General features: G+C 35.2%; 2 protein-coding genes across 2 annotated transcripts; one reads left to right on the top strand and one right to left on the bottom strand.

Moving 5' to 3' along the window:
- The first annotated feature begins 1,460 nt into the window (after window positions 1-1,460).
- Window positions 1,461-2,680, top strand: LOC145620738 (uncharacterized). Its single transcript, XM_081675448.1, has one exon. The coding sequence runs from the start codon at window positions 1,553-1,555 to the stop codon at window positions 2,531-2,533; it is 981 nt and encodes a 326-aa protein (XP_081531574.1). The 5' UTR covers window positions 1,461-1,552; the 3' UTR covers window positions 2,534-2,680.
- Window positions 2,681-14,469: 11,789 nt separating this feature from the next.
- Window positions 14,470-19,567, bottom strand: LOC145620626 (large ribosomal subunit protein bL9c-like). The gene is made up of 7 exons (XM_081675328.1): window positions 19,332-19,567; window positions 19,047-19,174; window positions 16,974-17,019; window positions 16,236-16,333; window positions 16,095-16,142; window positions 14,953-15,131; window positions 14,470-14,614 (listed from the first exon to the last, which is right to left on the bottom strand). Exons 1-6 carry the CDS (start codon window positions 19,479-19,481, stop codon window positions 15,011-15,013), a joined length of 591 nt encoding a protein of 196 aa, XP_081531454.1. The 5' UTR covers window positions 19,482-19,567; the 3' UTR covers window positions 14,470-14,614; window positions 14,953-15,010.
- Between the last annotated feature and the right edge of the window lie 6,283 nt (window positions 19,568-25,850).

Genomic DNA, 25,850 nt, shown 5'->3' with positions numbered 1-25,850 from the left:
GAATTATATTTTTACCGATGGATTTTAGTGGCCATCGGTATTTCCCATCGGTAAACACGCGTATTCTTGTAGTGTACAGTCGGTAATATTTTAAGTTCTTCAACCTCATTTTGACTGTCAATACATATTCTACCCCCGATAAACTCAATAATCAATTCAATAAATAAAAACAAAACTTTTAACAAGATGTTAAGAGAATAGAATAGAATAGATGAGTTATTATACTCTATTAACACGAGGAATAAAACTAACCTCAATATAATAAATTGAGTTTAAGACCAATAAGCATTAAAAAAAGATGAAAATCTTGGAAACATCAGTTTCTGGTTTAAAAGAAACCAACAGATAATAGATAGAAGAGTTGAATGAACTAGTAGTACAAGTACTTAACTTAAGGTTACTTCTTTAAATTAAGTTGAGTGTTAAAGGCAAGAATGTATAACAATATTAATTAATAATAATATTAATAAAATAATAATAAGATTATAATTAAGACAAAGTCATAATATGTGACGTTGCAATTAGAAAGAATTGAAGTTAGAAGTAGTAGAAGTACTCCTTTCCTTGGCGACTACGTGTGTGATCACTATTCCATTCGATCACTCACCACGTCTATCTTCACGCGCACTCAAAGTGCGTCATTTTTAATTTTGTACTTACCCAAGTGTCCCTCCTAAGTTAACTAAGAATCTCCCCCACTCCCTTTCCTCTTTATGTTAAGGTAACGCACACATTTAATTATACTATACCCCCTCTATTTTACATTTTTCATATATGCTCTTCTATCCGTACTTTAAACTGTTAAAGGACCAACTCAATCAAGATCTTAAATTAATGGTTGAATTAGGACTTAAAATGTGGATGCAACAACATTGACCCTCCTCATACAATGTGCGAAATATTCCACTTGAAATGAGAGGTGGATCGGATGAGATTTGAACACGTGATTTTTGTGTCACGATGGCTCTGATACCATGTTAAAGGACTAATTCAACAAAAAAAACTTAAGCTGATGGTTACAATTCAAGAATATGTTATATACTTCAATTCATCTATCATAAACTCTATTCATTTCAATTATATGGCCAAAACTAACCTTAGATCTTCTAATTGATTACATTTGCATAGTACTAGACTACTTAAAAAGGCGCTATGATTTCGATCTTGAAATGTCTGACCTGTCTATGTTAATAAGTTCGAGATTATTGTAGATGTCAGTTAAAGTCTTAAAAGGTGTACCTATTATCTGAAAGCCTGAGGTCAAATCTCGTTTACATGATCACCCTTTAAAAAAATATCGAAATTATCTTTACAAATGGTCAATAAACATATACGATAACTGTAAAACTTTATTAAAAACGGGTGGGCTCTTCTTAAAAAGGACAACTTTTGACTCTCACAAGCCCCCTCTATTCTTTCTACTTTATTTTTTTTCCTCTCTATTTGCATATATATACACGCACACAAACACACCCTCTTTTTCACTCTCCTTCACTCACTCCAATTCTCTCAAAAAATAAACAAGCATATTATTTTCATTTCTTCTCTCATTATGGAATCAACAGAAGAAGAGTTCTCAAGTTTCACAACAAAAGGAAGGCGAACAAAGCGTCAACGATCACTCCTTGCAGCAACCGCTTCCTCAAGTTATCGCGGCGGAGGTGGTGGTGATGGTGGTGCGGTCGTTGTTCTTGCTTCCACTCGTGGTGGTGATAATTCCTCAGATAATAACAGTTATGGCTCATCCTCCTCCGGCGCATCGCCGTCCGATGAGCATGACATCATGAGTGAGGTCACAACAACCGAAGAAGAAGATATGGCTAATTGCCTAATCCTTTTAGCTCAAGGGATTGAAAGAAAAGTTTCCCGTATCATCAAATCCAAGACCATCAAAACCACCAACAACACCAACAATACTAATAATAATAATACTAGTACAACGAGTACTAGTAATAATATTAGTACATACGAATGCAAGACATGTAATAAAACCTTTCAGTCTTTTCAAGCACTAGGCGGCCACCGTACTAGTCACAAGAAGATCAAGCCCTCCACCCCTACAGCCGTCCTCCCACCAGCCCAATCCCCGGACACCATCGACACCGTCCTCCACGATCGTGATCGTAGCCTTACGGTTGATAATGATCTAGATGTATCGGAATTCAGTAGTAAGAAATATTTTCTTATACAATCCAACAATGATGCGAGTAAGGCGAGGGTGCACGAGTGTTCGATATGTGGGTCCGAGTTTCCGTCAGGTCAAGCCTTAGGTGGTCATATGAGAAGACATAGAGCAGCAACTGCCACAACCACCACCACGACAACCACAGCGATTACAGCAGCCGCAACGACGGCAGCGGTGATCGATACGGGTGGGCCAAGGAATATTCTATCCTTGGATCTAAATCTTCCAGCTCCGGATGATCAAGAAGAACAACAACAACAACAACATATTGAGGTGGCTGATCACATGGATACCAAGTTTGTTCATGTTCTTCCTACGCCTACTCCTTTGGTGGATTGCCATTACTAAAACATAAAAAAAAAAAAAAAAAAAATATAGAAATACAAACAAATTGATATACTTGATTATACTTTATTGTTATTGACTTTTACTGTGAATTATTGATTTGATATACTATTTTTATAAATACATATTGAAAAATTATTTATTTTGTGATGATTTGGGTCAATAGTGAATTTTTTTATTTATTTTTTTTTTTTTTTTTGTGAGATTAATTGAGTTTGCTTAACAAAGTTAGAAGTTGGTTAAATTACATGAAATAAATAATAGTATAATTAGAGTTTTATGGTTGGATGACAAGTTTGAATTCTTTCCTTTGAGTAAGTGGCTAGTATTGGTGGTTGCCTTTCATTCACGAAAAGTGAGGTGATGGGGGCATCTACTTAATCTTTCCTTTTTGGATCAGTTTACTTTCTATTCCCTCTTTTTCACTAATCTTATTTCATTATTTTTTTTGGGTTTCCTTATTTTTAGTATTCCACACTTGTCCAATTTTGGGTGTTTGCTCCATTTATCTTCCCCCTATTTACTCTAGAGTAAAGTTGTACACTCCGTATATATTCCTTTCTTTTCTTAAAAATTTAATTTGCCTTGGCGTAACGTACGCAGTATCAGAATCAATTCGATGATCAATTCATTCAATTCGCATCAACTTTTTATACCGTTAATTAGACATTGTATATTTTTACTCAAGTGTGTGTATAGTAACTTTTACTGTATATAGCTCAAATCTAATTTTAGTTTAGCTCAAATCAATTCGGCTTCTTATACTACTTGATACATAGATGTAGCTGGAATTACGTACATATGTAGCTCAGATTTATTATTAAAATCAGATTGGTCGACTTTCTTTTATCGATTGACAGACGTAGTTGGTAATGGATATGTGTGGCAGAGAGCATAATTGATACGTGATTTGATTGGAGTGAGTAAGTAGTGAAGTAGTGATTAAGACCATTTATATATATAGAGTGTAAAAAGAACGGACGAAGTAGTATTTGTTGGTATCGAGTGAGTAAGTGATAGTTGGGTGAAAGCAAGGATTGGGGAGGGCAGCTAGGAAGATAGATAGACGTACAACCACAACAGAAAGTGGTGGATTAGGTTGTTTTGTTGGTTTTTGATTGCAATAAAAGCTAAAAAAATCCAATAGTAGGGTTTTCTATCTGTCTTTCTTTCTTTCTATCATTCATAAGTTAAGTTTGGTTTGGTTAGCATCTATCAACGAATGAAGCAAGTGACAGAATAAATGGATAGGAAAGGTGAGTTGGTATAAGGGTCCTCCCACATGCATGCACGCCGCACCAAAACACACACACATTAACACTAACACACACTACTTCTACTACTAGTATTATTAGTCTACTACTAACTCACACCGCTTTTATGATACTTGAGTAACCGCTTTCTTATTTTAATTCTTGCTTTTAAGGTTAATTAATTAATTGATTGAGTGATTAATTAAGTAATTGTTTCCACTTAATTTCATGCCTTTACATACTTCTTTTATGTCAAGAAACCATAACAACATTTTTTCATAGTTATTCAATTCTCTTCTTTATTTAAAATTTTTAACCCCTATTGAAAAATTAAAAATTAAAAAAATTCCATCCCCATTTACTAAGCTAGTTGATAAGTATTTTATATATGTAAAGGAAGACTAAAGAATGGAGTGTAATAATTTATTAGTCAATATAATTAAATAAGGGTTAATTTTAAGAGTTTTGTACAATCAAGCAATTGCATGTAGTAGCACTCCAAGATGTGGTAGGAAGTTGAAAATGTATTTTTCATATAAATATTATTAAGAGGAAGACTTAAAATTTAAGTAAAAAATTGTTTGGGAATGCTACTACATGCAATTGCTTGATTGTACAAAAATGTATTAGCTAGGAAGCCACATGTTTTACCACAATTTTGCTTGAATTTTTAGCCAACCGACGCAAGTTTTATTGTGAGATAGTCTCGTATGATTAAGAACATGTATTTTGCACGGAATAACTAACAGTGTAAGATGACAAGAAAGTGTTGATTTTATAGCCCTTGGCAACCTACTTGTTATAGAGTGCTCCTTTTTAAAAGCCCTTGGCATACCACTTGCTATAGAGTATTCCTTTTTAGTTTCACTAATTTCTTAATTACACTAATCTCCTTATGATTGGCTTAGATAAACATATCAATCAAGTAATAAACCCAAGAAATTGTCAAGGATCCTTTAAGTTACACTTACACCTATCTAATTTGTTCATTGATCATTTTCTTGAGAGTATTTCTTTAATTTATATATTTTCGTTTGAGAAAAATCCTCTATTATATACCCGATTAGCTGTATGTAAATAATGACTAATTCATTCCAATTGTTTGACAACAACATAGCCAAGTTAAAAAGTTTTTCATATATTGTAGATAAGATTTAATTTCTTATCCAAAATTAAAAAGAAGAAAATCCAAAAACAAAATATCATTGTTCACTTTCTAATTTTTATTTATTATTTTCATTATTTTTATAATATGAAGTTGCAACTGCCTCAAAGTCCTTATCCTCAACTAAGCAATACCTCTATAATATAACAGAAAAATACAGTGACATCATTTTAGGACATGTAGTATATACTAGTACTAACAAATGGGCATCTCCCATGTTCCCCACCACAAATATTAGTTGTCATGAGATAGAGGCCAGTTTTAAAGAATTTAAACCCGCAATCCAACTTGGCTTCATCACCTCACTAAACTAATTATTGCATTAACCAATTATTTGGAATTTGGAATAATCAATCATCAAATTTTTAGTTAAATATTCTTATCTATCATAAACCACGCTATTGTACGTACTTCTTATTTCTCTCACCACAATTTTGCACATGCCTCTCATTAATAGCCAAGCCAAGGAACGAAACTTGATCGATCATCTAGTAATACACACATCAAGTCAGCTGATCGATCTATTATACACTTAGATGTATCTAAAAATAACGATATATAATATTTCATGTTTATGAAAGGTACTTTTGTGAGAGGTACACCCGAGAATATAATATCAATCAATCAATCAATCAATCAAAGCCTTAATCCCAAAAGTGGGGTCGGCTAACATGAACCAAATATGATTATTCCGTGTAGTCATCAACATAAATCTTTCTCCTCCATCCCTTACGATCCAAAACTTCATCCTCACGTAAATCCATGCACTTCATATCCTTCCTCACTCCTTCCAACCAAGTCATTTTTGGTCTCCCTCTTCCTCGTTTAATCCCTCCATGATCCCACTCTTCCACTCTTCGCACCGGTGCACCCACGGGTCTCCGTCTTACATGTCCAAACCAACGCAGACGATTTTCCCTTAATTTATCTGCAATGTCTGCCACACCTACTTTCTTGCGAATAACCTCATTTCTGATTCTATCTCTTAAAGTGTTTCCACACATCCACCTTAACATGCGCATTTCCGTAACCTCCATCTTTTTAATATGCTCTTTCTTAGAAGCCCAACATTCTGTACTATAGAGCAACACTGGTCTTATGGCAGTCCTGTAGAATTTTCCCTTCAACTGTAGGGGAATGCTGCGGTCGCATAACACTCCCGTGGCCGCTCTCCATTTAAGCCACCCTGACTTAATTCTGTGGGTTACGTCTTGATCAATGTCACCATTCTTCTGGATGATCGACCCAAGATACTTAAAACATTCACTCATGGTCAAATCCTTTCCATCCAAACTCACCACTTCATTGCTTGTCCCCCTCTGAGTGCCAAAACGACATACCAAATATTCAGTCTTACTCCGACTTAGCTTAAACCCTCTAGATTCCAACCTTTGCCTCCATTGCTCCAACTTAACATTAACCCCGTCCTTAGTCTCATCCACCAAAACGATATCATCCGCGAACAACATACACCATGGAACCTCATCTTGAAATGGTCTAGTTAATTCATCTAGAACCGTTGCAAAAAGAAAAGGGCTTAATGCAGACCCTTGATGCAATCCGATTGTAATAGGGAAATCTTTTGTCAACCCTCCGCATGTCCTCACATTTGTTGACACATCCCGATACATATCCTTAACTAGGTCTACATACCTTCGTGGGATACCTTTCTTCAACATTGCCCACCAAAGTATCTCTCTTGGCACCTTGTCATATGCCTTCTCTAAATCAATAAAGACCATATGAAGATCTTTCTTCTTTACCCTATAAAACTCCATCATTTGTCTTATCAAATGGATTGCCTCCATAGTAGATCTCCCAGACATAAAACCAAATTGGTTATCTGAAATGCTTGTGTATGCCCTCAACCTTTGTTCAATCACCCTTTCCCACAGCTTCATAGTGTGGCTCATAAGCTTAATTCCTCGGTAGTTAGAACAATCTTGAGCGTCTCCTTTGTTTTTATAAACCGGGACCAAGGTGCTCTTCCTCCAATCTTGTGGGATCCTTGTAGCCGTCCATATCTTGTTGAAAAGGTTTGTTAACCAATCAATACCAATCTTACCCAAACACCTCCACACCTCTATCGGTACCCCATCAGGGCCAACCGCCTTCTTAGGTTTCAACTTCCTCAGTGCAATCTCCACCTCTACTCTCCTAATCCTTCGCACATACTCCATGTTGATTTCTTCATCACTCACAGAGGTATCTCCTATCACAACTCCATTACTTCCATTAAATAATTCATCGAAGTACCCCTTCCACCTGTCCTTGATGTCCTCCTCTTGCACTAGGACCATTTGGTTCTTATCTTTGACACACTTCACCATGCCAATATCCTTCCTTGCCTCTTGTCTTCTCTTTGCCATCTTATAAATGATCCTTTCTCCCTCCTTGGAATCAAGTTTTTGCATAAACCTCCTGATATGCCTTTTCTTTCGCTTGACGAACAGCTGCCTTTGCCTTACTCTTAGCCTCCTTATACGCTGCAAAGGTTTCATCACTCCTACATTTTCCTAAGGCTTGATAGCATTCCCTTTTTTGCTTAATTACTGCTTTCACCTCTTCATTCCACCACGAAGTATCTCTCTGTATCGAAGTTCTTCCCCTTACTTCCCCTAAGACCTCTTTGGCCACTCTTAGGAAACAGTTCTTCATTCGTAACCAAGTCATGTCCGGATCCACCTCTCCATCCCAATCCGCTTCTTCAATTACCTTTTCTGTAAAAACCTTAGCCTTTGCATCCCTTAGGGTCCACCATCTTATCCTCGGTTCTTCTTGTCTAACTTTTTTCTTCGCCTTCTCTTTCAGACGAATAGTCATTACCAATAGCCGGTGTTGGGTGACCACACTTTCCCCTGGGATAACCTTACAGTTTAGGCAACTTTGTCTATCTATGCTCCTTGTGAGCAGGAAGTCTATTTGAGTTGCATTTGCTCCACTCCGAAAAGTTATCAAGTGTGAATCCCTCTTCTTAAACCAAGTATTAGCCAAAATTAAATCATATGATTGGGCAAAATCCATAATAGCTTCACCACCGGCGTCCCTCTGCCCATACCCAAAGCCTCCATGGACACTCCCATAGCCCTCTCGGCTCGCCCCAACGTGCCCATTTAGATCCCCTCCAATATATAACTTCTCTGAGTGGTGGACACCCTGTACCACCTCGTCTAGATCCTCCCAAAATTGTCGTTTCTCTTCCGCATCTAAACCCACTTGGGGAGCATAAGCACTGATAACATTCACAATCTCCTTGCCACATAGCAACTTCAGCCTTATCAACCTATCGTTCTTCCGATAGACCTCGATCACCTCTTTTGCCAACCTCTCATCGAGAACCACACCAACTCCGTTCCTAGCTCCACCATTCCTTGTCCTGTGGCTCGTTTCTTGCCCAACATACCATACCTTATACCCCAAAACCAAGCCTCGAACTCCTTCTCCTGTCCATCTTGTCTCTTGGAGGCACATGATGTTCACGCGTCGTCTCTTCATTACTTCTACCACTTCTGCTGATTTTCCCGTAAGAGACCCCACATTCCAAGAACCAATCCGCAAACTAAATTCCTTTCTCCCACGCTCCCTCCTGGTCCCAACTCCAGGCCCTTGCTCATTTGACACCACACTCGGGCAATGTGGCGCGTCGCTTCTGGGCGACGACCTAGCAACCCTTGCATACTTATCACTGCACCCGGGTCTGGGAAGTGCAGCGCGTCGCTCAGTAGGGAACGCCCCAATGGCACGCCCTTGCTCATTTGACACCACACTCGGGCAATGTGGCGCGTCGCTTCTGGGCGACGACCTAGCAACCCTTGCATACTTATCACTACACCCGGGTCTAGGAAGTGCAGCGCGTCGCTGAGTAGGGAACGCCCCCACGAAAATATCTGTTTGGCTCATGTCATTGGATGTGACGAAGTTTTATACTGGCTGTCACTGGCCTACCGTAACCCTCCTCCTTTATCCAGGCTTGGGACTGGCAGCGGGGAATCCACTGGCGGAGTTAATATGCGAAGAAAAATTGAAAAGCGAAAGAGATCGAGTGAGGAAGAGGGGAGGAGTAAGTGAGTGACACAGTCACTAGGTGAAGCACAAAAAGTGTTTGTTATGTGCACGTTTTCAAGTGAATGCTGGCAAGGTATAGAAAGCATGTGGGCACGTTGTTGCGTGAGATGTCCAAATATGGGCGGGCCATTGACAATTTAAGCATTTATCATAACTAATACCCTTTACATTACTACAATGTAATTAAAGTAGTTGGCGAAAAAAAAAAAAAAAAAAAGAGGACCCTTTTTGTTACTATTATTATTTTTATTGTTTAATAATTTATATTAATATTTTAATTAATTAAAAAAGTCGTGAAGAAGTGATCATGCATCATACCTCTAATCATTGAATTGGTAATTGATTAAGATGCTTTAATTTGTTTCAAGTATAATTAAATAAATGGCCTCCCAATTAAGCAAAAGAGACTTGGAATCTGTCCTTTTACTTGGCTTGTACATAGAAGTCATGATCTAGGCACAATCTTTGGAACACTTCATAAGCATATAACAGGTAGTATTAACCAAGTCAATTTGTTTGAGATTGTCTCACTGTTAGCTCATTTTGTACTTATATGATTTTAGCAAGTTAGTGGGTTTCCACTACTATCACTCAATAATAAACACTCAATAATGATAACTAAAGCTAGCTAACAACATTTGAGATATGATTGTGAATAATATAGGAGTGATAATGAGTCTAGCTAACTAGTATATGTACACTTTCAAGCTAAGCTTGACTATAATTCGAGCATGGCTTGATGATCGTGAGATCGGAACAAGTTGATATAGTGACGTGAGTAGAGAACTAGAGATAAATTCGAAAAGCTGGTGATCAGTTGCCTCAAATATTATATAGAGTATTAATTAAATAAAATAAACGAGATTTGATGAATCAGACTTATATTTCTTTAAATTAGAAAAAACAATACAAAATACTTTTTAATATGATGACATCTTTGGAAAAAGGTTAGAGATCAAATCATGACTCAAGCTCATATGCTTGCGTTGAGTTAAGCTTGAAATTTCAAGCACAATATCATGAAGTTGTTCGAGCTTTCTAGTAGTGTAACCAAATTACTAATTGCAAGAAATACACATCATTTATACTTCGTACTTAATAAGAAAATTAATATGTAATGATTAGAAAATACATAATCATCCTTTCACTAAGAGTCTAAGACTCAAAAGTTCAAACCACGACACATAATATTCTTGTTAGTTAATATAATTTTTTTTTTCTCGTTCTTTTATCATTGCAATGTAAACACGATACATTATTTAAAAAGGTTATGTAATGATCGAGAAAAGAGTTAAACAATAATAATGAGACACATGTAACAACGGCCAGAGATAGAGTTGGTTTTTTTTTTTTCAGTAATTGTCACAGTTTCGTCACTTGGAACACTAGGCACAAATATTCAGTCAACACTCAAATATGCCACTTTCATAAAGCTCAATGAATTAGTAAACATGCCTCAAGTCAATACTCTCTCCTTAGTTAATGCTGAAACAATATTGTTACTGCTACTAATTAAACTAATAAATTAATAAGCTAAATAATTCATTTTAGTAAAATTTAATATTTTGGTCCAGAAACACACCAACTGCCGACCAATGGGTGTATTAAATATTCAATTAATTTGAGAAAACGGATCAAACGTAGATAAATACAAATAAATCAATTATTCACCAGAATAAATGGGGTGTTCTAATTTTTTAACGTCCATTATTTAGTCATATGGTAAAAAATGTGTATATATACGTTATTGATAAAAAAAGTTTCAGTGCAATTAAAAAAATCAAAAATAAAGGAAAAAAAACGTTTCAAATTTGTCTTGGTTTAGAGAGTACAAATGTACAAATGGACATAGTAATACAATATGGCACGACATCTACAATCTATTTCGAAGAACACAGCTGTGGCTTGTTTGTAAACTTACTAAAAACAGCAAGTTTCTTGAGGGTGGCATGTCTTTACCTTAAATTTAAGAGCGAGGCTATTTAACTAACTGTTAGCCACATAGTAAAAAGTCAATACAAAGAAAATAACGTTAACTTTCTTCATATTATTTTTACACTACCTTAAGTTGTTCTATTGACTTACATCTTACACAGACGTCATTCAATGCACATCTCAAATACGATGCAACTATTTTTAATTTCAAACTACATAAAAGAAAAATTTATAGTTCACTCTGTATAAATGAAAAATAAAAAGAGTACTAAAAACGAAATGCAAACAAAACAAAACCCGACCAAAACCTCAATATATACGCAAGGACATATATATACGCAAGGACATACAACATCACCAAAACCCGACCAATAACTAGTTTTTCCATTATTCAAAAGGTGCTCTATGCGAGTTAGAAGTGAAGCAGATTAAGTGTGAAGAAAAAGTGTAATGCAAGACTCAACTTCTTCTTTTGAAAAATGAAGAAAATTTTGCCAAAAACAGCCCAAAAAAAGTCTTCCAAAAAAGTGTCAACTACTTAAGGATGAAGACATGTTCCTGAAATACCCCAACGACAATGTACATAAATATGAGGTGGGTTTGTTTGTTAGTTTGGTGGTTGTGAAAAGACTCAAAACACAAGTCATTCATCAACTAATTTTTTCATCTTCACTTGTGTAAACCGGATTCTCCGTCATTTGTAGAACGCGGTTTTCTACTAGCCTAGCTTTCAAGAATACGGTTAGCCGATTAGGTGATCAACTTTTTATACATGCAAAAGGAAACTACCTCAATGAGTAAATCCCTTCCTACTTTTTGTCCTCGGGTCCGGTGACGTTACTTTGTATAGTACATTGTGAAGAGTTCATTACGCACCTAAACGTTATGTTACTCAGACTCTTCATTTCACCTCAAGTATCCGTGTTAGTTTCCTGACAATCGGACATGGATAGGAGTGTAAGACACTTGGACACTTCAGTTAAGACTAAAATCATGAAATTTATTTCACAAAATAACCGAGTTGGCGACTTGAATATGTACTTGTATCGGACATGCATGACTACCCGAGTCCAAGTAGCACTAGCTTAAATGTATACGTTTTCGAGGCAGTGTGTTGTACACAAGCAATGAGCTAAGAAGTGTATAATACGCACAGTCCACATATGAGTGACATGACATACGAAGGTGCACCCGCAAAAGTATGAAGGGATTGAGCTTAAGCAAGTGTTGGGAAAATTAAATAGTGGAATGGTTGCATGCTTGGGTGTATAATAAATACAAGAATACAAGTCCTAATCAAAATTGTCAATGGGAAGGTTAAAATATGAAAGCAAATACTTTTGCATGGTACAGTGAAAATAATATCTATCAAAAATTAATAATATTAGTTACGACTTTTGCTTCTAGTGTTCAAGTGTTCACAGGAACTTCAAGGTCTATAGTGAAACAGGCTGCTTAAATTATGAAATTTCAAATTTCTTTTATTTGGTCATGCATGATAAATCCCTTATTGTATAGATTAAAAAAATAGCCAAGATCATGTTTGTATGTTCATCTTTGACACATACATTTTTCGAAAATATATACAAGTAGATTCGATTAAACTAGTGGTTGAAGTAGCTATTGTATTGGCGATTTACATATGCTGATACACACATGATAAATCTATTAAGATTTAAAGGGTGTGAATGTTAGAATAATATTTTTGAGCAGAACAATTAGTAAAAAACATTACTAGTCATATATTTTCATTTAAAAAAACCTTTCATTCAGATTTTCACGCACACTAGTTGAAACACTAGAATGTACCTAAGAATTCCACCAAACAGCAAATCTGGTGGTAAATTAGTGGTTGTACCCAATTAAACTACTTATCTCTCTACTTTAAAATCTAGTGCCAAGCATTATCTGAGATTAAAAATATTCAGGCATAGTTTAACAATGATGACCCTTTTCGTATATTTCGATTGCTTGAAATTTCATTAAAGCTAAGGTATGTCTACTAAAAAAAATTATAATTATTATGATTATTTTTATTTTAACTAAAGATTAAGGTATGCATAAACTCTAGTCCTGACAAAGTGGGAATAGCTAAGAGGAGAAAAAAATATATATATATATATATATATTTTTACAGAAAGATTTTACAGAATTCTCAACATCTCTACATTAAATTTTTTGTGTTCAGTCTAACTTATTTAAGCAAAAAATTGCTTATCTCATAAATGATCATATCAGATCATCAAACCACATCGTTTTTGTACTAATAAGTAAAATTTTATATTATGAAAGTCCACATTAATACAAACTTAACCTGTCATTTGATATTTTAAGATTAAAATTTAGCCAAATCAATAAATCAAATCAGATCCGATGATGAAAATTTGATTTATATTAGATAATTGAACATATGTAGCCAATAGCCTTAGTATGCTTATTAGAATTCGACATCGTGTAGGTGGCCGATGAAAACATTTGATGCACAGCCTGAAGGTAGTAGAGATAAAGTAAATACAGCTATTCTTACATAGAGTAGTGACCAAATTAGATTTCTGGGATCAATGCTTCTCTATTCTAGCCTCTTAAGTTCTCATACGACTAAAGTGGCATTGGAATTGAGCTCTCATTCATCTAAGCTTTGGGCTTAAGCCAAGACAGCTCGACCCTCATGGTATATTGATTTTTGCAAAATCCATCTTAGAAATGCTTAGAAACTTGAAAGGACTGTTTATATATGGGTAGGATACATCAATGGGTAGGATTAGAGGTGAGCATTGGCCGTGCCGGCCCGTGGGCGGCACTAACATGATATTGGCCTGACCCGCCTGTGGCACGGCACGGTGACCGAGGAGTGGGCCATGGGCCGTGCCGTGAACACGATTTCGAAAATCCGGCACAAGCACGGCACGAACCCGCAGGCGGAACGGTAGTTTGGCCCACCAGTACGGCACGTCAGGCACGACCATAAAAATAACATAAATAATTATAAAGAACTATAATATTTAAAATAAGAATAATAAAAAGAACAATAGTAATACAATAATAAAAAAAAATAAAAAAAAACATAAACATAAATTGTTTAGATAGTATATCCATTTTAAAAGTTGTTCAAAAAAAATGAATTGATTTTAAAAATATTATGGGTGGCCCCGGTGCTCGGCACGACAGGCACGTGGGCCGTGCCATGGGCTAGGGTATGCCAAATGGTGGCCCGACACGCCACGGCACGCCAAGATGTAGGCACGGCACGAGCCACCACCAGGCACGGCACGCTACCCACCTCTAGGTAGGAGACACCAATGTACCAATGGTGTACTTCAAGTTTATAGTTGGATTAACCATTTTTGTGAAAAAAAGGCTCTCACCACAGGTTTCTATGTACAACTTAGAGGTGGGTTACTTGCTCTATAGAAAAGACATGTAGCTATTAAAACATGGCGTCATGTCTAGAAAATTTTAATCTTCGAAAAGCCAATATAATGTAAAATATCGCAGCAAAAAGAAAGTAGAGGGCATGGACATACAGAAAAAGATAAATTAATTATTATGGAAAAAGAGTAAAAGAACAACAGAATTGGCTATGCTAAAGGATCTAAAAACATACAAGTTACAATGCTTGGTGCATTATATGAGCATCTACAATTTGAAACAACAGCTGTATCTCTCCTGCAAATGACCAAACAAGAAATAAACATTCATATGTGAGCAAATGATTTGAAGTTTAACATGTAAACAATGTAAAGACAAAACACTGCATGGGTATAGACCCATAAAAAAAGCCTTTAAAAGCAAAACAAGATGAATTTTTTGGTTTTTTTTACTCTCGACTCTTGAGCTGTACAGTCACAATTTAATTAAGCTTTTTGTATAAAAATAAAAATAAAAAAAAGCTTATGCTGTTTTATCAAGTTTGCTAAACAGAACACATAATAGCAGTCATCTGAACTTTAAACAGCTAAAATATAGTAACCTTTTCTTCATAAGAAATCCAGATGGTTGCTTACCTTGGACTGAAATCAAAATGCAAGGTTGTCTGATACAATACTCCGCAGAAACTTTTTGTTAGTTTGCGAACACAGTAACACGAACCTGAGCAGAGACTTCTGGGTGCAGCTTCAATTCTGCTATATACTCCCCAGTTTCCCTGATCTCAGGGAGGAAAACAATTTTTTTGTCCACATCCCTGGAAGAAAAGAAAAATGAAATGTTTCCGTAAACCTACAAAACCTCAAAAATACTCTGGTCATACCTACTTTAAATACTGAATGTGGGATATATGAGTATATGACCACATTGTTCTAAAATAACAGAAAGAATTCTAAGCATGCCCCATTGATACTCTCTCAAAAGCAGTACGAAGTATTTTGTATTTGTGGGGGGGGGGGGGGGGGGGGTGTTTGAGGTCCTGAGGACATATAGACTCATTATTGCATCTATCAACGGAAGGGATTTCATTCATTAAGGTCCAGAGTAAGGATTCTATTAAAGGCTCACTCATAGCCTTTTCAAGAGAAAAAAAAGACGGAATGGGACTGCATTGGCAAAATGGCAACTGTCATTTTTCCCCCAAAACCTGCTTCACAGGCTCGGCTTCAGGCTTCCATTCACAAGTCCATGTTTTTTCCACATTCCATGCTAAAATAAGCTAGGCTTCTCACACCAGCAACAAAACTAGCTTAGCATATGCATTGTTAGGGTTTCTAACACTATGTCAGGTAGCGCTTGCTTACAAAGGTCGAAGCCTTTGCATAAGATATTCATTTAATACATGAGTAGACGACTACAAGCTTGAGACTCTACTTCCCTTCTTCTTTTTTTTTTTTTTTTTTTTTAACCATAGCTGTTGATTATCGGGCTTTAGAACTCCTCCAGTATGATCAAGGAATCAAGCTATATAAAATGCTGAGATGCACAAGTATACAGCCAGCATAAGGATTAGCTTGATCAACATTGAAGAAGTTTAAACAATTTAAATAGATCATTTTGTTAACCCAACCTAGTTAGATGTTCACTTAATTTGAAAATGGCTAAAAACACTTCACTAGATTGATCTTTTAAGACAATTAGTGTAAATTTTGGTTTCATTTTTCATTATCACAGAATTTATAAGTGATGAGGAGGTCAGTAATAATGACAGTAATATTACCTTTGAAGCTGTGCCTTAATTATGTCAACAAGATCTTGAGCAGTCACACTGCCAGAACCACGGGAAAATCAGAATTGTCTATAAGTGACAGATCACAGCAAAGCAAGGTAAGGCAAGAACATTATGTGTGGTTTCTGTTACCTTCCAAATATTTGTTTTCCTTTTCCACCTTTGCGTTTAACCTTGAAAGCTCCAACAGTTTCAAACAAACGAGCTAGCTGCTGTGCCTCTTCTTTTACCTAGCAAAGATTTTCAAACAAAATTATTGTATTGTCATGAAGAGGCAATTTTTAAATCAAGAATTACTTATTTTTATGGGATAAAATTAAAAGCCAATATTTGGATAGCTGATTAAACATCATTTCAATATTTCATTCAATGAAAAGCATCCCAACTGCACTCCGGAGTGTGGACTGTGGAGGATTTCATCTCTTTATCCAATTAATACTCCGTATATGCTAATGTCATGCATAATCATGCAAAGGCCCCTCCTTGTTCAGATAATATAGCACATAGTAGTCCACTAAAGTCCAGCAAACTGTTTAAAAAAGAACGAGAACAGATACTTGAAAAACATATATGAGCAACCAAAACAAAAACCCAAAACAGAGGAACGCCAGCTAATTAGTTCCAAAAAAGCAAACAAATACAAGCCATTATAAAGCAAGTTCTGAGTATCATGAACAGTGAAGCTGTGTTTGTATCCACTACCATTGATTTCTATCCTTCTATGGGTGGTAAATAATCAATAACTAAAATGAAAAATCCAGATACACCTTAAACGAAGGCAAAGATACAAAGAGGTCCATTACACAAACGTTATAATGCAGACAATTAGTAACAACAATAACACATGTTACTATGAAATATTATACTCACCCTTCTCTTCTCAGCTTCAATTCTCTCCTCCTCCATCTTCATCTCCCTTGAGCAACAAAAGCAAACAGTATAAATATGTGCCATTGTACTATTGTAGCCTTGTAGGCTACCTTTTTTTTTTTTTTTTTTTTTGAGACAAAGTCAAAGAATATGAAAAAAGAAAATGTAATGTTTTAGTAACATGTTTAAATGAAAAAAAGAAAAAGTAGCTAAATATCCTCAAAGCGGCAAGATTTATGTAGTACTGATGTGAGGTCCAAATATCTCTGCCTTCACATTGTCCCCTAGATAATAGAATCCACCGAATGTACTGTTTTAAAAATCTCCCTAAACAAAAGAGAAGATGCTAACAAAAGTAGTTCCCTTCTCCAACTAAGTGTTAAATTTCCATGCACAAGAAGGATTGAATTTCAGCACCACCACAACCTCTTCCCCACTTCCACAGGGAACCCTTCAGTGTAGAACTGACCAGAAAGCAAAACAAGGCAAGAACTACCTTACTGCACCCAACTTACATCTCACTTAGTCCTATATGACAACTGTCATTGTAAGAAACATCAATTTTTCTCATCAAATTTTCATACTTAAGAGTTAAGACTAAATAGAGCCCTCTATATGTTTAAGAGCATGTGATTCTACAAAAACTAGGCTACGCAAACCTATATACTGTTTCTCATTGATGATGGAACTGAGTACAACAAGAGACCAAAACAAGAAGACTGAAAGAAAACATGAGAATTCACAGAATTTCATAGAATTCATTAAATATACAGATTTCCTAAGATGTTAAGTCATAGATTTTAGTCATAGACCTGCATGGTTCATCGTTCATCTCCTTAATTTTGCCACTCTTGGATTTTACTAGTAACTACTCACTTGTACGTTGATGACCTTAATAGAAAAAAATTTAGAGGTGGTAGAAAAACACGTTATCACGAGTACAACACCAGGCTCCCGCATACAGTAGGATGGATTTAGAACCACCAAAGTTTCTCAAAAAAGAATTTATCAGACTCAATGACAGTTTCTATCACCAAATAAAATTTAGAGGTGGTGACAAAACATGTTATCGCGAGTATAACACCAGGCTCCCACATACAGTAGGGTGGATTTTTAACCACCAAAGTTTCTCAAACAAGAATTTATCAGACTCGATGACAATCTCTATCAGCAAATTTTACAGAACCAAAAATATAAACCTGAATACTAAAGCCACTAAGACTAAAGGTATAGAATTAGGATATTTTGTGTAGAACTACCCTAAAGATAGGGTCATTTGTGAACAACTACCCATTTTTTTTTATTTGTTTAGAACTACCCGCAAGTTTGGAAAAGTTTGGGTAGCACTACCCATTAACGTTTTTCGTCCAATAAAAACGTTATTTTGGGCTAATTTTTCACTTTTTTCAATTACAATGGCCAATTAATGCTAAAATAAGCAAAAACCCCAATTCAATTAAACCCCCAAACCTCAGAAATTAAAATCTCCAAATAATACTACACTCATGAACCCTAAAATGAATTATGATTAAAACCCTAATTAGGTTAATTAAAATAGATTAAAAACTTTATACAAATTGGGAGAGTTAATTGGGTGGCAAAAGTGAAAAAAAATGAGCCCCGATAACGTCTTAATTGGACGGAATATGTTAATGGGTAGTGATACCCAAATGTTTTCAAACTTGTGGGTAGTTCTAAACAAATAAAAAAAATGGGTAGTTGTTTACAAATGACCCTATCTTTAGGGTAGTTCTACACAAAATTCCCATAGAATTACTGAGTAGGATAAAATCCCAAGGAACATCACACTAATATTAAACCCAATAACCATAACAAGTTACCCAATCTGCTCCCAGAATTCATCAACATCAAATACAAGGATGAGCTATAACTTCTCCCTATGCATAAAACACCTCGTCATTCGAGGCCCGAAACATAGCACAACAACATCATCTAAGTATTGAGCATAGTATATTGATAGCATGCATTATTTCTTTTTTTTTTATTTATTATAATCAAATGATTAATCAAGCAAAATTCCAGTAATTCAAATATTCAGAGTAAAAAACTTACTTAACCAGCGATGAGGTGACAACCTGGGCTTTTCCCGAAGGCAACAAGAAATTCCTGTAAAAACCAGCTCTTACATCCAAAAGCTGCCCCTTTTTTCCCAAATCTGGTATATCTTCCTTCAAAATTATCTACACCCAACAAATATTAAAGCCATATTTATCAAAATAATCCACACCCAATTCCAATGTTTACAAAATAATTATACCCATAAATCAAAACTATGTTAAATTCAAATAATATTCAAATAAAATAAGTAATTATTGAAATAAAAAGAAATTCAATCACCTTGCGAATCTTCTTGGTTTTCTTTTGTGCCACAATTGGGAGAATCACTCTTCCATATTCTGGGAATTTCTGAGGTTCGTTAATAGCACCTGCAAAACTCTGGAAAGAATTGCTCCATGACAAAGAAACACTTGAGGTTGTTGATGCCATTGTTGCAAAAAAATTTCTTACTCCCACTACCAGTCTACCACTACTCCACACTACCTCCTATTCCTCAGCTTCTATCCCTTTTGAAAGTTAGGAGACCTTATCTTCGGTTTTATAAAGCTAAACAACACCCACATTTTACTTACTAACACCCTCCTCCCGCATTAATTAAGGATGGCAATGGGTCGGGTTAAATGGGAGACCCGCCCTATCCCCGACCCACTTGGGGATGAAGGGAGGTTTGGCGGGTGATGGGGCGGGATGAGTATAAAATGTGTACCGGCCATGGTCCCATAGATGATGGAGCGGGTATGGATTTTAGAGTAGACCTACCCTATATCTGTCCCGCCATGTATCTGCCTTATACCCGCACCATATTTCTTTTAGAAGAGTTTAGAATTTATGGAACTTCGTTACCTCCTAAGGCTGAATAAGCTTGAATAGTGAAGTCCAAATTTTTTTTACTTAATTTGATATAATTGTCATTAATGTAATACAATAGAGGGCAATGGGTTTGGGACGATTTTGGGGCGGGTATGAGGTGGGTATGGATATCCAAGTGGGTGATGGGGCAGGGATGGATCCTATCTTGTACCCGGTGGGGCGGGTATGAATGTGGATATTGTTCCCGCCACGGGTGGTGGGGCGGGGATGGGTATAACATTTTTAGGTGGGTATGGGTATGGAGGTACCATCATCGCATCCGACCGCCCGATTGCCATCCCTATTAATGACAACTATACTGTTTACACGCACCTGCAATTTACTTACTAGCTCCGTTGGTTAAACCTTTTCTCCCAATTTTAGAAAATACTAGGATCGAGTGATCGACTTTCAAAATACCAACATTACTACTTCCTCCGTCCTAGAATATCTTATACAGTCAACACACATGATTTAATCAACTTTATAGTCCCTATGAAAATTTGTGGTAAAATATATTTTGTTAATCAATAACATAATAATAAGGGTATGTTCACATTTATTAAACTAAACTGAACTGATTGGAGCTGAACCGAACTGAATAAAGTTGAAATGAATATTTTATGAGAGAAGGAAATTAGGAACTGAACTAATTGGAGCTAAACTGAATTGAAATTAAGCTGAAGTGAACAAGCTCTAAAACAGACACAGGAATGACGCGTGTCACTTCCTGGTATTGTTTTTCCCTCCAAAATAGTTATACAAGATTTTAAGACCTTATAATTAAGAGACAAAAAGCTACTTCCTTCGTTTCTTTTTAATTGACGCGTTTGATTTAGGCACATATATTAAGGAGAGGAGAGAGAGTGATAGAGAATGAAAAAGCAAGTGGGGTAGTTTGTAAATACAAGGTAAAAAATTTACCCAAAAAGGAAACGTGTCAACTAAAAAGAAACATCCTAAAAAGGAATACGTGTCAACTAAAAAGAAACGGAGGTAGTATAATTTAAAAGGTTGAAATATATGAGAGAGATTGTTATATATATACACCCGGGTGCACCGTAAACCCAAGATTATTTTATTCTGATTTTGATAATTGTTTTTCATTTATTCATCAAATGAAGAACAAAAACTAACCTTGGGTTAGATAGGTGTACGGTGCACCCAGGTGTATATATATAAAATTTCAGAAAATATGGTGGAGAGTATAAATAATGCAGCGAAAAATACAATATTGGGGTTTAATCGAAAAAAAATAAAAATTCTCTTCATGGTGTTGATTTTTTTTTTCCGCCAATACAGTATATGATGTCAGTTTTATGTTTTTTTTATATATAATTATTTTAGGAAATTTTGACATTTGCTACCAGGAAAAACACCTCACTTCACATTTGCTACCGGTTTAATTTTAATTTTTTTTTTTTTTTTTAACTTAGCTACCACCTAAATCAGAGTTTGTTAAAGATCACTACCACTTGTCTTACACCGTTAGTATTTCCGTTACCACCACCCAACCACCGTCTAGCCACCCAAACAACTCCCCGGCTCCTCCTTCCTTTCCAAACAACCCCAAAACACCTTCTCTGCCAATCAGCAGCCGCACCTCCAACCAAGACTCACCACAATTAACCACCACTTCACACAGCCACTCAAACCACCATCAACAACCGCCAATCAGCAGCAGAACCACAGCGAAACACCATCACCCTTTTGCTGCCTTTTCCCCTGTTCCCTCGCATCATTGTCAATCGGCACCAACAACCACCACAACCAATACCAACCGCCGCACACAGCAACAACGCTGCCAGCTTCACAACCAATCAGAGAAGGCGCATCAATTGAACCCAAATTCGCAACCCCCAACGACAGTGTTGGCGCCGACGTCGCGATCCCAGCCTCGTTCGCAGCCCCCTACCCTCGAAAACCCGCCTCGATCCCAACCTAAAACCCCAATTGAGCAAATCGGAAAGCTCAATTTCTCTAAAACCCACCTTCAATCCGGATTTTGTAGAGTTTTCCGGCGGCGAGGTGGAGGACCATGGGGAGGGTGGACGGTGGTGACAGAGTTGAGAGAGGTGAGCATGGTGCTGAGTTGGGTGGTGGTTGCGGTGGGGTTGATGTTGAACAGGACTATGTTAGTGGTGGTGGATATTATGGTTGTGGTGGAGTTATATGTTCAATGGTGATGGTGTTGGTGGATATTGTGGTGCGGTTGTAGGAGAGAGAACGGCTAGTTTTTTTAATAAACTTAACAGAATTTAACGGAATCCGTTAAATGGTAGTGATTTTTAACAAATTCTAATTTAGGTGGTAGCAAAGTAAAAATAAATAAATAAATAAACAGATTGCAAATGTGAAGCGAGGTGCTTTCCCTGGTAGCAAATGTCAAAATTTCCATTATTTTACTTAGTTTATTTTTTAACTAAATTAATTCATTTATAAAAAATTATACAATATTGCAAGCATCACTATTGTAATATAATGTATACTATTCTTAAATATTTTCAGCATAACTAATCAAAATAATTTTTTTTTTCTCAGTCATAATTTTAATAATTTTTGTCTTATTATTTCATCCTTCTTATTGCATTTGCTTATTTCACGTTGCCTCATTTTTTATATTATATAACAAATTAATTATGAGAAAAAATGGCCTGTTATCATACGATTGTTTTCAGCTCAGCTCCTAATTTCCTTCTCTTATAAAATATTTATTTCAATTCAGTTCAGTTCAGCTCAGCTCAGTTAATGAGAACAGGCCCTTAGTTTAAATGTAGTTTTTGTTATACTACATGTATTGACCATTTTGTTATTTGTAAAAAAAAAAACTATTGACCATCTATACATAGTCCTTTTTCACAGTCTCAAGTCTCTCAACATTATATATATTGACCTTATAATGGTGTTACTACTTACTAGTATTGCTTTTTTCATGATTTATATTTCAAGAAGCCAAGTTTAAGATACATCCAAACTTTTTAAGATCACGTTGATCATAGTCATTGTATCCAATATCTAAATAGATTTTAAGATCCTTGAATCCTTGAAATATATTCCCACAAATGTAAGTTCAAATGGGAAAGTATTTAATTTGATTCTGTTGAAATCAATGTTAGTTATGTACACAGATTATGTATCCACAAAATAATTTCTTAATAAAGAGATATCGTTTCACCAGGTAAATCTAATATATATATATATATAAAGGGGAGTTTTTTCCCGAGTTTTTAGAGAGCAACGTAGGATTTAATTTTCTTAGAACGCCACGTAGGATTATAAATTTTTGTTGTAGCCAATCAAATAAGAGATTATTAAATTCTTTTATAATTAAATAATTCAAATGCCAAGTAAGCAAAATTGGCGAATGAGATTTTTTAAGTTTAAACTAATTAAATATTATATATTATCTTTTGATATTAGGAATTTTATCCAAATAAATAACAAATTTTAGTACATTAATACAAAAAAAAAAAAATTTAAAAAAATCAAACAAACCGTGCGTCCGTGCATCGCACGGGCTTCATCTAGTTTTTTTATATTATATGCTATGACCAAGTTTTACTAATTTACCCAATATTTATATAAACAAGTATAACTACTAGCTAAATCCAACAAGAATCAGTGTAATTAAACACTGGATGATTCCATGATAATCATCGTTAAATTGACAACCATTACACTAATTTTTTATTGGATGATTTTGATTTATTTTTTACTGTCAAAGTTAATTTTATATCATTTATCTAATTCTTATAATTCATTTATTAATTTTGAAATCTATTGATTTTTTTTTATATAATTTTCCAATTTAGTTTTTTTCGTCACTGAAATTTAAACATAGTTAATAAATTAATTAAAAAAAATTTAAATTTTAAAATATGAAAAAAAACACATTTATAATTAATTTTGACATAAAAAATAAATAAATAAATTAGTATAATCATAGTTATTTGAAGGATGACTACCTTAGAATTTTTATGTATGTAGTTGCATGATTAAACCATCCTACTTAGTTAGTCAACAACTAAACATTTAAACATGCCTAATAAATCATATATCATTCATCTAAGAAGCAAATTCCATAGCAACGGTAGCTCAATCTCTAGAATTTGGTTTTTTTTTTTTTTTTTTTTTTTTTTTTTTTTTTTTTTTGTTGTCATCATGGCTTTTTTTATGATATGTAAAATAATTTTTGAGATTTTTCTACTTAGGTCAAACTATTTTACTCATGAACACATCAATGTATTAATAAGAATGTTAATTTCAAACTTTTTATAAAAAAAAAAAAAAAACCACTACATCTTTAATACTCAATATGTATACGTACAATAACACAAAATAATGTTACCTCTATCAATTTTTTTACAAAGAAATATTTTATGTCTCACAAACAATACCTATTTGTTGCAACTAAAAGTTAACAGAGGTAGAAATTTGGGAATATTTCTTTGTTATGGGTACGTACTCAATAGTTGCATCTTCGGGGGATTCGGAGCTGCCAAGTACCCCAGGGGACAATATCGACCACTTCATCTTCGCATTGCCATGGCCTACCAACTTTTGCCGTACAACCAGATGCACTAGGCCACCGGGTGTGGTTCTCCCAAACTATTTCACGGTTCATGGCTTATGGCCGCAAAAGGCTTTCCCACCGGGGGCACATAGAGTTCCAGGGCACTCGTCTCTAATAGAATGTAGTCCTACGCCACAATTCGATCCAAATGCCATCGCCCCACGTTACAACATTCTAAAGCATTTTTGACCTGATCTTACCACTATGGATCCAACTAAATACTTCTCTTTTTGGAAACACGAATGGGATAAGCATGGAACTTGTACCGAGCCCATGTTCAACCAAACACAATACTTCACTGTCACTGCGGATATTATTAATGGCCTTGATATCGTAGGAATGCTAAGGAATGCAGGTTAGATAACAAAACTCGGGTTCATGGTAGATACGCATCATATATACTATATGACTATATGAGTATATGTTACAAGTCTTGCATCATGCAAATTAAATTACTGCCTCTGTTACATAATGTGTGTAACTTTTAAATTTTTTATATCTTATAAACAAAACTCAAAAGTTGCATATAATATGTCACGGAGGTAGTACGTATTGAGTTTAATAAACGTCATATAATTTCTCTAACATTATGGTTTAACGTATACATTGGTGATTAATTTTAGGAATTTACCCGGGAGATAGGCGTTTAACTGCGAGTAAAGTAATATCAGCTTTTAGTGGCAATGATCACATAAAAGAACCATTCATTCATTGTGATTGGAGAGGAAGGTTTATATTGGAGCTCTACTTTTGCCTAAATCATGATGCAAGTCAATTTGTTGATTGTAAAACCTTCTATGACATAGATAATGATTGTAATTCAAGGTTTGGCTTTTAAAGAAACTAGCTATTCGTAGATGGTTTCATCAATTGTAAAGGAGAGTTTTGTATATATATAATGAATAACAACAACAACAACAATAATAGTTTATTTGCTTATACTGCCTATTGTCTCAATTTCTTTTTGTGATTTTTTCATCTAGTATTGTTCTTTTAAGCCTATTGCCTCAATTTCTTTTTGAGATAAAAAAGGTTATTATTAACTACATGATTAGATTGAACATATGGAATTTGATCTAATTAAAAAAAAATAACAACATATATAAGCCCATGTCATAGATTATAATAACTCAGGCATTTCAGGGCATGACTGATTACTGACTACTGTGAATATCTAATCTAGAACACTTAGGTCATATGGAAATGAAATGAAAAAATCCAACAAGGGTAATTAAATCACACTAATTGTGTAACGAGCTAAACAACCTGTTAAACATAAAAATAAATACGCACACTTCTTTTGAAAGTTCTCATTAAATAAATTTTTGTATCAGAGATGGAGACATTCATGTCAATTTATATTTTGAATGATATAA

This window comes from Chenopodium album, chromosome 27 (genome assembly GCF_948465745.1).
Source record: "Chenopodium album chromosome 27, dcCheAlbu1.1, whole genome shotgun sequence".
Classification (NCBI taxonomy): domain Eukaryota; kingdom Viridiplantae; phylum Streptophyta; class Magnoliopsida; order Caryophyllales; family Amaranthaceae; genus Chenopodium; species Chenopodium album.
This window is presented reverse-complemented; position numbering and strand designations above follow the sequence as displayed.

Bases quoted from the DNA above. Each gene is read 5' to 3' on its own strand.
- LOC145620738 (XM_081675448.1), top strand. From the start codon at position 1,553: ATGGAATCAACAGAAGAAGAGTTCTCAAGTTTCACAACAAAAGGAAGG.
- LOC145620626 (XM_081675328.1), bottom strand. From the start codon at position 19,481: ATGGCATCAACAACCTCAAGTGTTTCTTTGTCATGGAGCAATTCTTTC. The intron at 19,175-19,331 runs GTGATTGAATTT...TGTTGGGTGTAG, and splicing joins AAACCAAGAAGATTCGCAAG to ATAATTTTGAAGGAAGATAT. The intron at 16,143-16,235 runs GTAACAGAAACC...TGGTTCTGGCAG, and splicing joins GGAAAACAAATATTTGGAAG to TGTGACTGCTCAAGATCTTG.